The sequence below is a fragment of the Pongo pygmaeus genome, chromosome 3, assembly GCF_028885625.2.
Source record: "Pongo pygmaeus isolate AG05252 chromosome 3, NHGRI_mPonPyg2-v2.0_pri, whole genome shotgun sequence".
Classification (NCBI taxonomy): Eukaryota; Metazoa; Chordata; class Mammalia; order Primates; family Hominidae; genus Pongo; species Pongo pygmaeus.
In genome coordinates, this window is record NC_072376.2 from 115,719,138 (window position 1) to 115,733,503 (window position 14,366).

Below are 14,366 nucleotides of genomic sequence, written 5' to 3' on the forward strand. Positions count from 1 at the left end.
AATGATGAATTATTGGAGCTCAGTGTGGCAACTCTGAGAGTTAAAAACTTCGGAGACCTAGTCATACAGTGGCCGCCACACTTTTGTGCTTTACCGTCAGGAGCTCTACCAAGTCATCACAGTTAATATTGGAGAAATCCCTTTGTGAGTCTGGCAGGAGAGGAGAAAAGGAACCATTTTAAAATAAAACAGAGCATTTTTTTTTCTTAAGGCCTGACCTCAGCAGAAACTATTTCACCAGAGCCTAACATGCTGGGGTTTTATCAGGGCCTAATATATCTGGAGGAGGGGGAAATACTAAGTTTCAGCTGGCTCTTGCCTTCCATGTGAAGGCAGGGAAATACACTCTGCCCGCCACCCACCACACACACCTTGCCACTACACTACTAAAGGCCTATTTGCTACAGTTACTTTTACCCAGTAAATCATGCCTGCTTTTCAGCAAAAAAAATTACAAGACATACTAGAGGGCAAAAAACACAGTTTGAAGAGACTGAATAAGCATCAGAACCAGAGTCAGAAATGCCAGGAACATTAGAGTTATCAGACCAGAAATTAAAAAAAAATGGGTTAATATGCTAGGGGCCTTAGTGGAAAAAGCAGGCAACATGCAAGAACAAATAAACAACATAAGAAGAGACATAGAAATTTTGAGAAAAAAAATAAAGACATGCTAGAGATCAAAAATGCTGTTAACAGAAACGAAGAATGCCCTTGAAGAGTTCATTAGCAGACTGGCCGAAGAAAGAAACTCAACTTGGAAATATGACAATGGAAACTTCCAAAACTGAAAAGCAAAGAGTAAAAAGAGTGAAAAAAACCCTAAACAACATCCTAGAATTGTGGGGTAATTATAAAAGGTGTAATGTATACATAATGGGAATACCAGAAGGTGAACAGAAAAAGAAAGAGCAGGAATATGTGAAGTAATAATGACTAAGAATTTCCACAGACTAACAATGTACACCAAACCAGGAATCCAGGAAACTCATAATGCTAAACGGGACAAATAGAAAAAACAAACAAACAAACAAACAAAAAAACCCCAAAAACCGAAAAAAACCCCAAAAAACAAAAAACAACATCTAAGCATATCATATTCAAACTTCAGAAAAATCAAAGGTTAAAAAAAAATCTTTGAAGAAGCTAGAAGGGAAAAAACACCACACCTATAGGGGAGTGAAGATAAGAATTACATCCGATTTCTCTGAAGCTATTCAAGCTAGAAGACAGTGGACTGAAAAAACATATAATTCTATTCCATGTAAAATTATTCTTCAAAAGTAAAGTAGGAATAAAGACTTTCTGAGACAAACAAAAATGGAGGGAATTTGCTGTCAGTAGACTGGCCTTGCAGGAAATGTTAAAAAGAAGTTCTTCAGAGGAAAGGAAAATGATATAGTCAGAAACTCAGATCTACATAAAGAAAGGATAGGCACAAGAGAAGGAATAAGTGAAGGTAAAACAAAAACTTTTCTTATTCTTAACTGAGCTAACTTATGTATGCTTATGAATAAGTAAAATGAATAACAGCAATGATACAATGGATGGGAGGGAGAAATTATAAATATTTTGTTATTATAAGGTACTTATATTATCTGTGAAGTGGAAAGTGTTATTTGAAATTGGACTCAGATTAGTTGTAAATGGATATATTGCAAACTCTAGAGCAACCACTAAAACAAGAGAGAAGTGTAGTTGTATGCTAAGCAGAGAAAATGGAATCATAAAATAATTTAAACCATAAAAGGCAGAAAAAATGTGGAAGACAAAAATAGCTACAAAGAATAAGGGCAAAAAATAGAAAACAGCAACAACATGGTAGATATTAATCCAATTATATCAATAATCACCTTAAATGTCAATGGTCTAAATACACCAATTAAAAGACCGACTGTCAAAGCAGATCAAAAAACAAGAGCTGACTGTATGTTGTCTACAAGAAACCCATCTTCAATATAAGGACACATAGATTAGAAAGTAAAGGGATGGAGAAAGATACACCATGTTAAAACTAGTCAAAAGAGATGAAGTAGTGATATTAATTTCACACATAGCAGAGTTCAGAGCAAGGAAAACTATCAGGGATAAAGGGACATTACATAGTGATAAAGACATCAATACCCCAAGAAGACATAACAATTTTTATTTTGCATGCACCTAACAAAAACGCATTAAAATACTTGAGGCAAAAACTGGTAAAACTACAAGGAGAAATAGATCAATTTATTATAGTTGGAGACTTCAACGCCTCTCTATCAGAAGTGAACAGATCCACCAGGCAGAAAAATCAGGAAGGACATGGTTGAATTTAACAGCACCATCTATCAACTGGATGCAATTAACATCTATTGACTACTTCATCCAACAACAGCATATTATATATTCTTCTAAAACTTACATTGAATATTTGCAAAGACAGACCACATTCTGGACCAATCATACCATGTCTACTCTCAGACCACAATGGAATTAAACTAGAAATCAAAACCAGCTGAAAAATCCCCAGATAATTAGAGATTTAAAAAATACACTTCTAAACAACATACGGGTGACAGGAGAAATAAAGAGAAATTAAAATGTATTTTGAACTCAATGAAGATGAAAATATGATTTACCAGTATCTGTGGGATGCAGTAAAAGCAGTGCTTAGAGGAAAACTTATAGCATTGAATACCAGTATTAGAAAAGAGGAAAGACCTAAAAATCAATAAATGAGGCTTTAACCTTAGGAAACTAAAAGTGAACAGCAAATTAAATCCAAAGTAAGCAGAAGAAATAATAAAAGTAGAAATCAATGAAATTGAAACAGAAAATCAATAGAGAAAATAAATATCCTAAAAACTGGTTCTTTGAAAAGATCAATAAAGTTAATAAACCTCTAGCTAGGCAAAATAAGAAAAAGAAAAAGAAAACACATTACTAATATCAGAAATGGATGACAGGACATCACTACAGAGCCCATGGACATTAAAAAATATTCGGAACAACTCAATTATTACAACTTACAATTATGAACAACCCACAAATTTGATAATTTAAATGAAATGGACCAATTCTTTGAAAGACACAATCTACCAATACACAAGAAAGGCAGTTCGATTAGGCCTATACCTATCAAAGAAATGGAGTCAGTAATTAAAAACTTTCCAAAACAGAAAGCACCAGGTCCAGATGAGTTCAATGGTGAATTCTACCAAATATTTAAGAAATTTAAGGAAAAAACTATACCCATTCTCTACAATCTACAATCTCTTCTAGAAGATAGAAACAGAAACTCATTCTATGATGTCAGCATTATTCTAATACTAAAACCAGATGATGACATTATACAAGAAAACTACAGACTAGTATCTCTCATAAAAAGAGATGTAAAAGCTGGGTACGGTGGTTCATGTCTGTAATCCCAGCACTTTGGGAGGCCGAGGTGGGTGGATCACGAGGTCAGGAGTTCGAGACCAGCCTGACGAACATGGTGAAACCCGTCTCTACTAAAAATACAAAAATTAGCCAGGCGTGGTGGTGCGTGCATGTAATCCCAGCTACTCAGGAGGCTGAGGCGGGAGAAGTGCTTGAACCTGGGAGGCAGATGTTGCAGTGAGCCGAGATCGCGCCATTGCACTCCAGCCTGGGAGACAGAGTGAGACTCCATCTCAAAAAATAAAATAAAATAAAATAAAAAACAAACAAAGATGTAAAAAAAGATGTGAAAATCTCAACAAAATATTAGGAAGTCAAATCAAATCATGTGTAAAAATGATTATACATGACCAAATGGGACTTATCCCAGGTATGCAAAGCCGGTTTAACATTCAAAAATCAATTAATGTATTCCATCACATAGGCTAAAGAAGAAAAATCACATGATCATATCAATAGATGCAGAAAAAATATTTGTCAAAATCCAATACCCATTCATAATTTAAAACTCTCAGCAATAGAGATGAACCTCTACAACTTGATAAAGAATATCTACAAAAAACTACAGCTAACATCATAGTTAATCACGAGAAACTAGAATTCTTCCTGCTGTGATCAGAAACAAGGCAAGGATGTCCCCTCTCACCTCTGGTTTTCAACACTGTACTGGAAGTCCAAATTAACACCATAAGACAAGTAAAGAAAATACAAGGTACACAAATTTGTAAAGAAGAAATAAAACAAAACTCTCTTTGTCTACACATGACACGATCATCTACATAGAAAATCTGAAGGCATCAACAAAAATACTCCTGGAACTAAATAAGCAACTATAGCAAAGTTGCAGGATAAAAAGTCAATATACAAAAGTTAATAGCTTTCCTGTATACCAGCAATTTACAAGTGTAATTTGAAATTAAAAATACATTACCATTTATACTAGCATCCCCCAAAATAAAATACATAGGCAAATCTAACAAATATATACAAGATCTACATGAGAAAAACTACCAAACTCTGATAAAAAAATAAAAGAATCAAATAAATGGAGAAATATTCCATATTCATGGATAAAAAGACACGATATTGTCAAGATGTCAGTTCTTTCCATCTATAAATTAGAAGGAATTCCAACAAAACCATAGGAAGTTATTATGTGAATAGGGACAAACTAATTCCAAAGTTTATATGGAGAGGCAAAGGACCCAGAATAACCAACACAATGTTGAAGAACGACATCAGAGAACTGACGTTACTTGACTTCCAGATTTACTATAAAAATCAGCAGTTTCCAGATTTGCTATAAATGAAAGAACAAATAAATAGGTCAACAGAATAGAATAGAGAGCTCAGAAATAGATCCCACGTAGTTAAATGATCACTGACAAAGGAGCAAAGACAATATAATGGTGCTGAACCTGGACTTCTACAAGCAAAAAATAAATAAATAAAAAAAGACCTTAAGAACTTCAGAAAAATTAACTCAAGATGGATCATTGGTTAAAATGTAAAACAAAAACTATGGAAGACAGCATAGGAGAAAATCTAGACGATCTTGGGTTTGATGATATTTTAGATACAAACTCAAAGGTATAATCTATGAAAGAAATAATTGATAAGCTAGACTTTTTTTTAACATTAAAAATCTGCACTCTGAAATACAATGCCAAGGGAGTGAGAAGACAAGCCACAGATTGGTAGAATATATTTCCAAGACATATCTGATAAAAGACCAATATTCAAAGTACACAAACAATTCTTAAACCTTAACAATGAGAAAACAAATAACCTGACTAAAATAAGGGCAACAGACCTGAACAGACACTTCACCAGAAAAGATACACAGATGACAAATAACTATAAAAAATGTTCAACATCATATGTTATTAGAGAATTGCAAACTGAATGAGATACTACTAGAATGGTCAAATACTACACTTACTACACTTACTAGAATGGTCAAAATCCTAAACTGCCAACACCAAATGCTGATGAGAATGTGGAGCAACAGGAATTTTATTCATTGCTGGTGGGAGTGCAAAATGGTACCGCCCCTTTGGAAGACTGTCTGGCAGTTTCTTACAAAACTAAACAAACTTTTACTTTATGATCCAGAAATTGCATTCCTTGATAGTTACTCAAGAGAGTTGAAAATGTATGTCCACACAAAAAGATACATATGTATGTTTATAGCAGCTGAATTCATAATTGCCAAAACATACAAGCCACCAAAATATCCTTTGGTAGGTGATAGATAAACAGGTGCAAACACACAATGGAATATTATTCAGCATTAAAAAGAAATAAGCGAGCTCCCAGCATAAGCGACACAGAAGACGGGTGATTTCTGCATTTCCATCTGAGGTACCGGGTTCATCTCACTAGGGAGTGCCAGACAGTGGGCGCAGGACCGTGGGTGCAGCGCACTGGGCATGAGCTGAACCAGAGTGAGGCATTGCCTCACTCGGGAAGTGCAAGGGGTCAGGGAGTTCCCTTTCCTAGTCAAAGAAAGGGGTGTCAGACGGCACCTGGAAAATCGGGTCACTCCCACCCGAATACTGCGCTTTTCCGACGGGCTTAAAAAACGGCACACCAGGAGATTATATCCCGCACCTGGCTCGGAGGATCCTACGCCCACGGAGTCTCGCTGATTGCTAGCACAGCAGTCTGAGATCAAACTGCAAGGCGGCAGCGAGCTGCAAGGCGGCAGCCAGGCTGGAGGAGGGGTACCTGCCATTGCCCAGGCTTGCTTAGGTAAACAAAGCAGCCAGGAAGCTCAAACTGGGTGGAGCCCACCACAGCTCAACAAGGCCTGCCGGCCTCTGTAGGCTCCTCCTCTGGGGGCAGGGCACAGACAAACAAAAAGACAGCAGTAACCTCTGCAGACTTAAATGTCCCTGTCTGACAGCTTTGAAGAGAGCAGTGGTTCTCCCAGCACGCAGCTGGAGATCTAAGAACGGGCAGACTGCCTCCTCAAGTGGGTCCCTGAACCCTGACCCCCGAGCAGCCTAACTGGGAGGCACCCCCCCAGTAGGGGCAGACTGACACCTCACACAGCTGGGTACTCCTCTGGGACAAAACTTCCAGAGGAACGATCAGACAGCAGCATTCGCGGTTCATGAAAATCCGCTGTTCTGCAGCCACCACTGCTGTTACCCAGGCAAACAGGGTCTGGAGTGGACCTCTAGCAAACTCCAACAGACCTGCAGCTGAGGGTCCCATCTGTTAGAATGAGAACTAACAAACAGAAAGGACATCCACACCAAAAACCCATCTGTACATCACCATCATCAAAGACCAAAAGAAGATAAAACCACAAAGATGGGGAAAAAACAGAGCAGAAAAACTGGAAACTCTAAAAAGCAGAGCGCCTCTCCTCCTCCAAAGGAACGCAGTTCCTCACCAGCAATGGAACAAAGCTGGATGGAGAATGACTTGGACGAGTAAGAAGAAGAAGGCTTCAGATGATCAAACTACTCTGAGCTACAGGAAGAAATTCAAACCAAAGGCAAAGAAGTTGAAAACTTTGAAAAAAATTTAGACAAATGTATAACTAGAATAACCAATACAGAGAAGTGCTTAAAGGAGCTGATGGAGCTGAAAGCCAAGGCTCGAGAACTACGTGAAGAATGCAGAAGCCTCAGGAGCCGGTACGATGAACTGGAAGAAAGGGTATCAGTGATGGAAGATGAAATGAATGAAATGAAGTGAGAAGGGAAGCTTAGCGAAAAAAGAATAAAAAGAAACGAACAAAGCCTCCAAGAAATATGGGACTATGTGAAAAGACCAAATCTATGCCTGATTGGTGTGACTGATGTACCTGAAAGTGACGGGGAGAATGGAACCAAGTTGGAAAACACTCTGCAGGATATTATCCAGGAGAACTTCCCCAATCTAGCAAGGCAGGCCAACATTCAGATTCAGGCAATACAGAGAACACCACAAAGATACTCCTCGAGAAGAGCAACTCCAAGACACATAATTGTCAGATTCACCAAAGTTGAAATGAAGGAAAAAATGTTAAGGGCAGCCAGAGAGAAAGGTCGGGTTACCCACAAAGGGAAGCCCATCAGACTAACAGCAGATCTCTCAGCAGAAACTCTACAAGCCAGAAGAGAGTGGGGGCCAATATTCAACATTCTTAAAGAAAATAATTTTCAACCCAGAATTTCATATCCAGCCAAACTAAGCTTCATAAGTGAAGGAGAAATAAAATCCTTTACAGACAAGCAAATGCTGAGAGATTTTGTCACCACCAGGCCTGCCCTAAAAGAGTTCCTGAAGGAAGCCCTAAACATGGAAAGCAACAAACGGTACCAGCTGCTGCAAAATCATGCCAAAAAGTAAAGACCATCGAGACTAGGAAGAAACTGCATCAATTAACGAGCAAAATAACCAGCTAACATCATAATGACAGGATCAAATTCACACATAACAATATTAACTTTAAATGTAAATGGACTAAATGCTCCAATTAAAAGACACAGACTGGCAAACTGGATAACGAGTCAAGACCCATCAGTGTGCTGTATTCAGGAAACCCATCTCAAGTGCAGAGACACACATAGGCCAAAATAAAAGGATGGAGGAAGATCTACCAAGCAAATGGAAAACAAAAAGAGGCAGGGGTTGCAATCCTAGTCTCTGATAAAACAGACTTTAAACCAACAAAGATCAAAAGAGACAAAGAAGGCCATTACATAATGGTAAAGGGATCAGTTCAACAAGAAGAGCTAACTATCCTAAATATATATGCACCCAATACAGGAGCACCCAGATTCATAAAGCAAGTCCTGAGAGACCTACAAAGAGACTTAGACTCCCACACAATAATAATGGGAGACTTTTAACACCCCACTGTCAACATCAGACAGATCAATGAGACAGAAAGTTAACAAGGATACCCAGGAATTGCACTCAGCTCTGCACCAAGCGGACCTAAGAGACGTCTACAGAACTCTCCACCCCAAATCAACAGAATATACATTTTTTTCAGCACCACACCACACCTATTCCAAAATTGACCACATAGTTGGAAGTAAAGCTCTCCTCAGCAAATGTAAAAGGACAGAAATTATAACAAACTGTCTCTCAGACCACAGTGCAATCAAACTAGATCTCAGGATTGAGAAACTCACTCAAAACCGCTCAACTACATGGAAACTGAACAACCTACTCCTGAATGACTACTGGGTACATAACGAAATGAAGGCAGAAATAAAGATGTTCTTTGAAACCAACGAGAACAAAGACACAACATACCAGAATCTCTGGGACACATTCAAAGAAGTGTGTAGAGGGAAATTTATAGCACTAAATGCCCACAAGAGAAAGCAGGAAAGACCTGAAATTGACACCCTAACATCACAATTAAAAGAACTAGAAAAGCAAGAGCAAACACATTCAAAAGCTAGCAGAAGGCAAGAAATAACTAAAGTCAGAGCAGAACTGAAGGAAATAGAGACACAAAAAACCTTTCAAAAAATTAATGAATCCAGGAGCTGGTTTTTTGACAGGATCAACAAAATTGATAGACCATTAGCAAGACTAATAAAGAAGAAAAGAGAGAAGAATCAAATAGACGCAATAAAAAATGATAAAGGGGATATCACCACTGATCCCACAGAAATACAAACTACCATCAGAGAATACTACCAACACCTCTACGCAAATAACCTAGAAAATCTAGAAGAAATGGATAAATTCCTCGACACCCTCCCAAGACTAAACCAGGAAGAAGTTGAATCTCTGAATAGACCAATAACAGGAGCTGAAATTGTGGCAATAATCAATAGCTTACCAACCAAAAAGAGTCCAGGACCAGATGGATTCACAGCCGAATTCTACCAGAGGTACAAGGAGGAACTGGTACCATTCCTTCTGAAACAATTCCAATCAACAGAAAAAGAGAGAATCCTCCCTAACTCATTTTATGAGGACAGCATCATCCTGATACCAAAGCCGGGCAGACACAACCAAAAAAGAGAATTTTAGACCAATATCCCTGATGAACATTTATGCAAAAATCCTCAATAAAATACTGGCAAATCGAATCCAGCAGCACATCAAAAAGCTTATCCACCAAGATCAAGTGGGCTTCATCCCTGGGATGCAAGGCTGGTTCAATATACGCAAATCAATAAATGTAATCCAGCATATAAACAGAACCAAGGACAAAAACCACGTGATTATCTCAACAGATGCAGAAAAGGCCTTTGACAAAATTCAACAACCCCTCATGCTAAAAACTCTCAATAAATTAGGTATTGATGGGAGGTATCTCAATAAGAGCTATCTATGACAAACCCACAGCCAATATCACACTGAATGGGCAAAAACTGGAAGCCTTCCCTTTGAAAACTGGCACAAGACAGTGATGCCCTCTCTCACCACTTCTATTCAACATAGTGTTGGAAGTTCTGGCCAGGGCAATCAGGCAGGAGAAGGAAATAAAGTGTATTGAATTAGGAAAAGAGGAAGTCAAATTGTCCCTGTTTGCAGATGACATGATAGTATATCTAGAAAACCCCATTGTCTCAGCCCAAAATCTCCTTAAGCTGATAAGCAACTTCAGCAAAGTCTCAGGATACAAAATCAATGTACAAAAATCACAAGCATTCTTATACACCAACAACAGAGAAACAGAGAGCCAAATCATGAGTGAACTCCCATTCACAATTGCTTCAAAGAGAATAAAATACCTAGGAATCCAACTTACAAGGGATGTGAAGGACCGCTTCAAGGAGAACTACAAACCACTGCTCAGTGAAATAAAAGAGGATACAAACAAATGGAAGAACATTCCATGCTCATGGGTAGGAAGAATCAATATTGTGAAAATGGCCATACTGCCCAAGGTAATTTATAGATTCAATGCCATCCTCATCAAGCTACCAATGACTTTCTTCACAGAATTGGAAACAACTACTTTAAAGTTCATACGGAACCAAAAAAGAGCCCACATCGCCAAGTCAATCGTAAGCCAAAAGAACAAAGCTGGAGGCATCATGCTACCTGACTTCAAACTATACTACAAGGCTACAGTAACCAAAACAGCATGGTACTGGTACCAAAACAGAGATATAGATCAATGGAACAGAACAGAGCCCTCAGAAATAACACCACATATCTACAACTATCTGACCTTTGACAAACCTGAGAAAAACAAGAAATGTGGAAAGGATTCCCTATTTAATAAATGGTGCTGGGAAAACTGGCTAGCCATATGTAGAAAGCTGAAACTGGATCCCTTCCTTACACCTTATACAAAAATCAATTCAAGATGGATTAAAGACTTAAATGTTAGACCTAAAACCATAAAATCCCTAGAAGAAAACCTAGGCATTACCATTCAGGACACAGCATGGGCAAGGACTTCATGTCTAAAACACCAAAAGCAATGGCAACAAAAGCCAAAATTGACAAATGGGATCTAATTAAACTAAAGAGCTTCTGCACAGCAAAAGAAACTACCATCGGAGTGAACAGGCAACCTACAAAATGGGAGAAAATTTTCGCAACCTACTCATCTGACAAAGGGCTAATATCCAGAATCTACAATGAACTCAAACAAATTTACAAGAAAAAAACAAATAACCCCATCAAAAAGTGGGCAAAGGACATGAACAGACACTTCTCAAAAGAAGACATTCATGCAGCCAAAAAACACATGAAAAAATGCTCACCATCACTGGCCATCAGAGAAATGCAAATCAAAACCACAATGAGATACCATCTCACACCAGTTAGAATGGCGATCATGAAAAAGTCAGGAAACAACAGGTGCTGGAGAGGATGTGGAGAAATAGGAACATTTTTACACTGTTAGTGGGACTGTAAACTAGTTCAACCATCGTGGAAGTCAGTGTGGCGATTCCTCAGGGATCTAGAACTAGAAATACCATTTGACCCAGCCATCCCATTACTGGGTATATACCCAAAGGACTATAAACATGCTGCTATAAGGACACATGCACACGTATGTTTATTGCGGCATTATTCACAATAGCAAAGACTTGGAACCAATCCAAATGTCCAACAATGATAGACTGGATTAAGAAAATGTGGCACATATACACCCTGGAATACTATGCAGCCATAAAAAATGATGAGTTCATGTCCTTTTTAGGGACATGGATGAAACTGGAAATCATCATTCTCAGTAAACTATCGGAAGGACAAAAAATCAAACACCGCACGTTCTCACTCATAGGTGGGAATTGAACAATGAGAACACATGGACACAGGAAGGGGAACATCACACTCTGGGGACTGTTGTGGGGTGGGGGGAGGGGGGAGGGATAGCATTAGGAGATATACCTAATGCTAAATGATGAGTTAATGGGTGCAGCACACCAGCATGGCACATGTATACATATGTAACTAACCTGCACATTGTGCACATGTACCCTAAAACTTAAAGTATAATAATAATAAAAAAAAGATAAAAAAATAAAAAGAAATAAGCTATGAAGCCATGAAAAGACATGGAGAAAACGTAAATAAATATTATTAAGTGAAAGTTGTCAACCTGAAAAGGCTATAAACTGTATGATTCCAACATATGACATTCTGGAAAAGGTGCTACTATGGAGACAGTAAAAAGATTAGCAGTTGCCATGGTTTAGGAAGGTGAAGTGATGAATACAGGTGGAACCCAGGGAATTTTTATGGCAGGATAGTAAAATTACCCTGTATGATACTGTAATGATGGATACGTGTCATTTTACGTTTGTAACTTATAGAATGTACTATGCCAAGTGTGAACCCTAATGTAAGCTACAGACTCTCTTGGGTGATAATGATGTATCAATGTAGGTTCACTGATTGTGCCAAATGTGCCACTCTGATGTGGGCTGTTGATAGGGGAGATTGTGTTTGTGGAGATGGGGTATAAGAGAACTCTCTGTACTTTCTGCTCAATTTGCTGTGAACCTAAAATTGCTCTTAAAAAAAAAGTTTATTAAAGCACATGAAGCCCATCTAAAGTAGCTGGCCAGGCTTGTCTATGACTTTACCACAGTTGCCGCCCATAGCCTTGAAACAGACTCATGTCTTACGATCTCTAAGGCTACTTGTGGAAAAGGCTCAGTTCTTACAGAAGCAGTGAGAAGGAGAAGAAAAAGAGGAGAATAGTAAGAGGATTCAAGATTTCACAAGTGGAAACTAAATATTATACAACAAGATTTCATTACCTTGATCAGTATGAATTGATAAAGAAGAATAATACATTAGAGGAAGAACACGTTTTATCAAATCAATTTTTTTAAAGCATATACAAATAAAGAAAATATACATAAGTTGCCCTTTTAAGAATGAGGTAGGACAATTAAAGCAAACAGCAACAAAAAAGTAGTACAGCAAAAAGTAATACTTACAATTATTCTGTTATTAAAAAAGTTATTCACTTGACAAATCCTATCATTTTCTTTCTGGATGCCATTTTTAAGCTTTTCTATATCAAAACGAGTATTTAACCACTCTTCCAAAAACTGTGTCATTTCTTTCCTATTAGTTAGTATTTGTTGAAATTCAGTCTTTATGCTAGGGAACTCACTTTCTGAGAAATCTTTGAGAATTTCCTGTGTGAAAAACAAGCGTCAAATTGTTTAAACATTAGGAAAGTTTTGATCCAAATATCATATATATATATATATATATATATATATATATATATATATACACACACACCATAAAAAGAGGGCAATACCTAGTGGACTCTTGCTTTTCTTCCTTTTAATATCACTTCTTAATATTTTAAAGTAAACTAAGAAATATAATTGTAAGTTAAAACTTTATTCTAGTTATTTGCATAATATAATTTTGGCAGTATACATGATGTAACAGATTGTACCTATTAGAATTAAAGCTTGTCAAAATGACAAATTTGTGACTAATGGCTACAATACCTGAAGTGCATCTTAATTTTTATTTTTTGAGATGGTCTCACTATGTTGCCCAGGCTGGTCTTGAACCCTTGGAGTCAAGTGATCCTCCTGCCTGAGCCTCTTAAGTAGCTGGAATTATAGGCATGCCACTGGGGCTGGCTTCATGAAGTGCTTCTAATGTAGCTTTTTAGTACATATAGCAGACCTTACATACATGTTGGGAATTGGATGCCAGCTTCACATAGATGAATGCAAGTAACACATTCCATGTGGAGTTGTTGTAATAAAGAGGTTTCTGACTCCCAGCATAGACATAAGAAGTTTTCCTGTATCTATGGAGGTCTGAAGGGAGGCTAGTTCATTATTTGCCAGTCTTTATGTCTGGCCAGGTATCACTCTGCAACCTATTTTTAATTTCTGGTAAATGAAAATAGCTCTAAGCACATGAAAAAGTACCTTTCTACTTGATAAAAAGGCTTAAAATCTAATTAAATCCATTTAAAATAAATTATACCTCAATATGTAGATCCATATTCCGGTTCAATTTGAGATCCCTTAATTCTCTGGATGGTACATCACAATCTCGTTGAAGGTGCTGTATTTTAATTAGCAATTCCTTTTGCTTTTCCACTTCATCAATAAAATCCATTTCAAATTTATTGATGGATTCATGTTGTTCTTCTTTTATTTTTGTAACATAGCTTAACACATACTTGCAGAAAAAAATTAAACAAATTGGAAAATGAAAATTTTGTCACATGTAGAGAAAGTTTTCATCTTTGAGACTATGAGGTAGGATGACATCTCTTATTTACCTATATCCTCTCACAAGTGAGGAAAAGGGAAAGAGCTTCTCTCTATCCCCAGTTTTTTCCTCTTAGTGTCTTAGGAGAATAACTAACTCCCAGACCTATACTTCCTTATTTCTGACTTCTTACTAGATATACTTCTTGGATGTCTTACAAGTACTTCAAATTCAACATGTTTAAAACGTAACACGATCCCTTTCTCTACAAGTCCTCCTTTTTCTATTGCCCAGCTTTTGGCTAATTACATTAC

The 14,366-nt window shown here is 37.5% G+C and overlaps 1 protein-coding gene across 11 annotated transcripts in view; it reads right to left on the bottom strand.

Moving 5' to 3' along the window:
* Positions 1-14,366, bottom strand: part of CENPE (centromere protein E) — a 98,078-nt gene that overhangs the window by 19,638 nt on the left and 64,074 nt on the right. For all 11 annotated transcript variants that reach the window (XM_054485226.2, XM_054485231.2, XM_063663949.1 and 8 more), the window contains 2 exons: positions 13,822-14,019; positions 12,798-13,001 (listed from right to left, as the gene is read on the bottom strand). In XM_054485226.2, the coding sequence (XP_054341201.1) occupies positions 12,798-13,001; positions 13,822-14,019 (402 nt within the window). The remainder of the gene's footprint in view (positions 1-12,797; positions 13,002-13,821; positions 14,020-14,366) is intronic.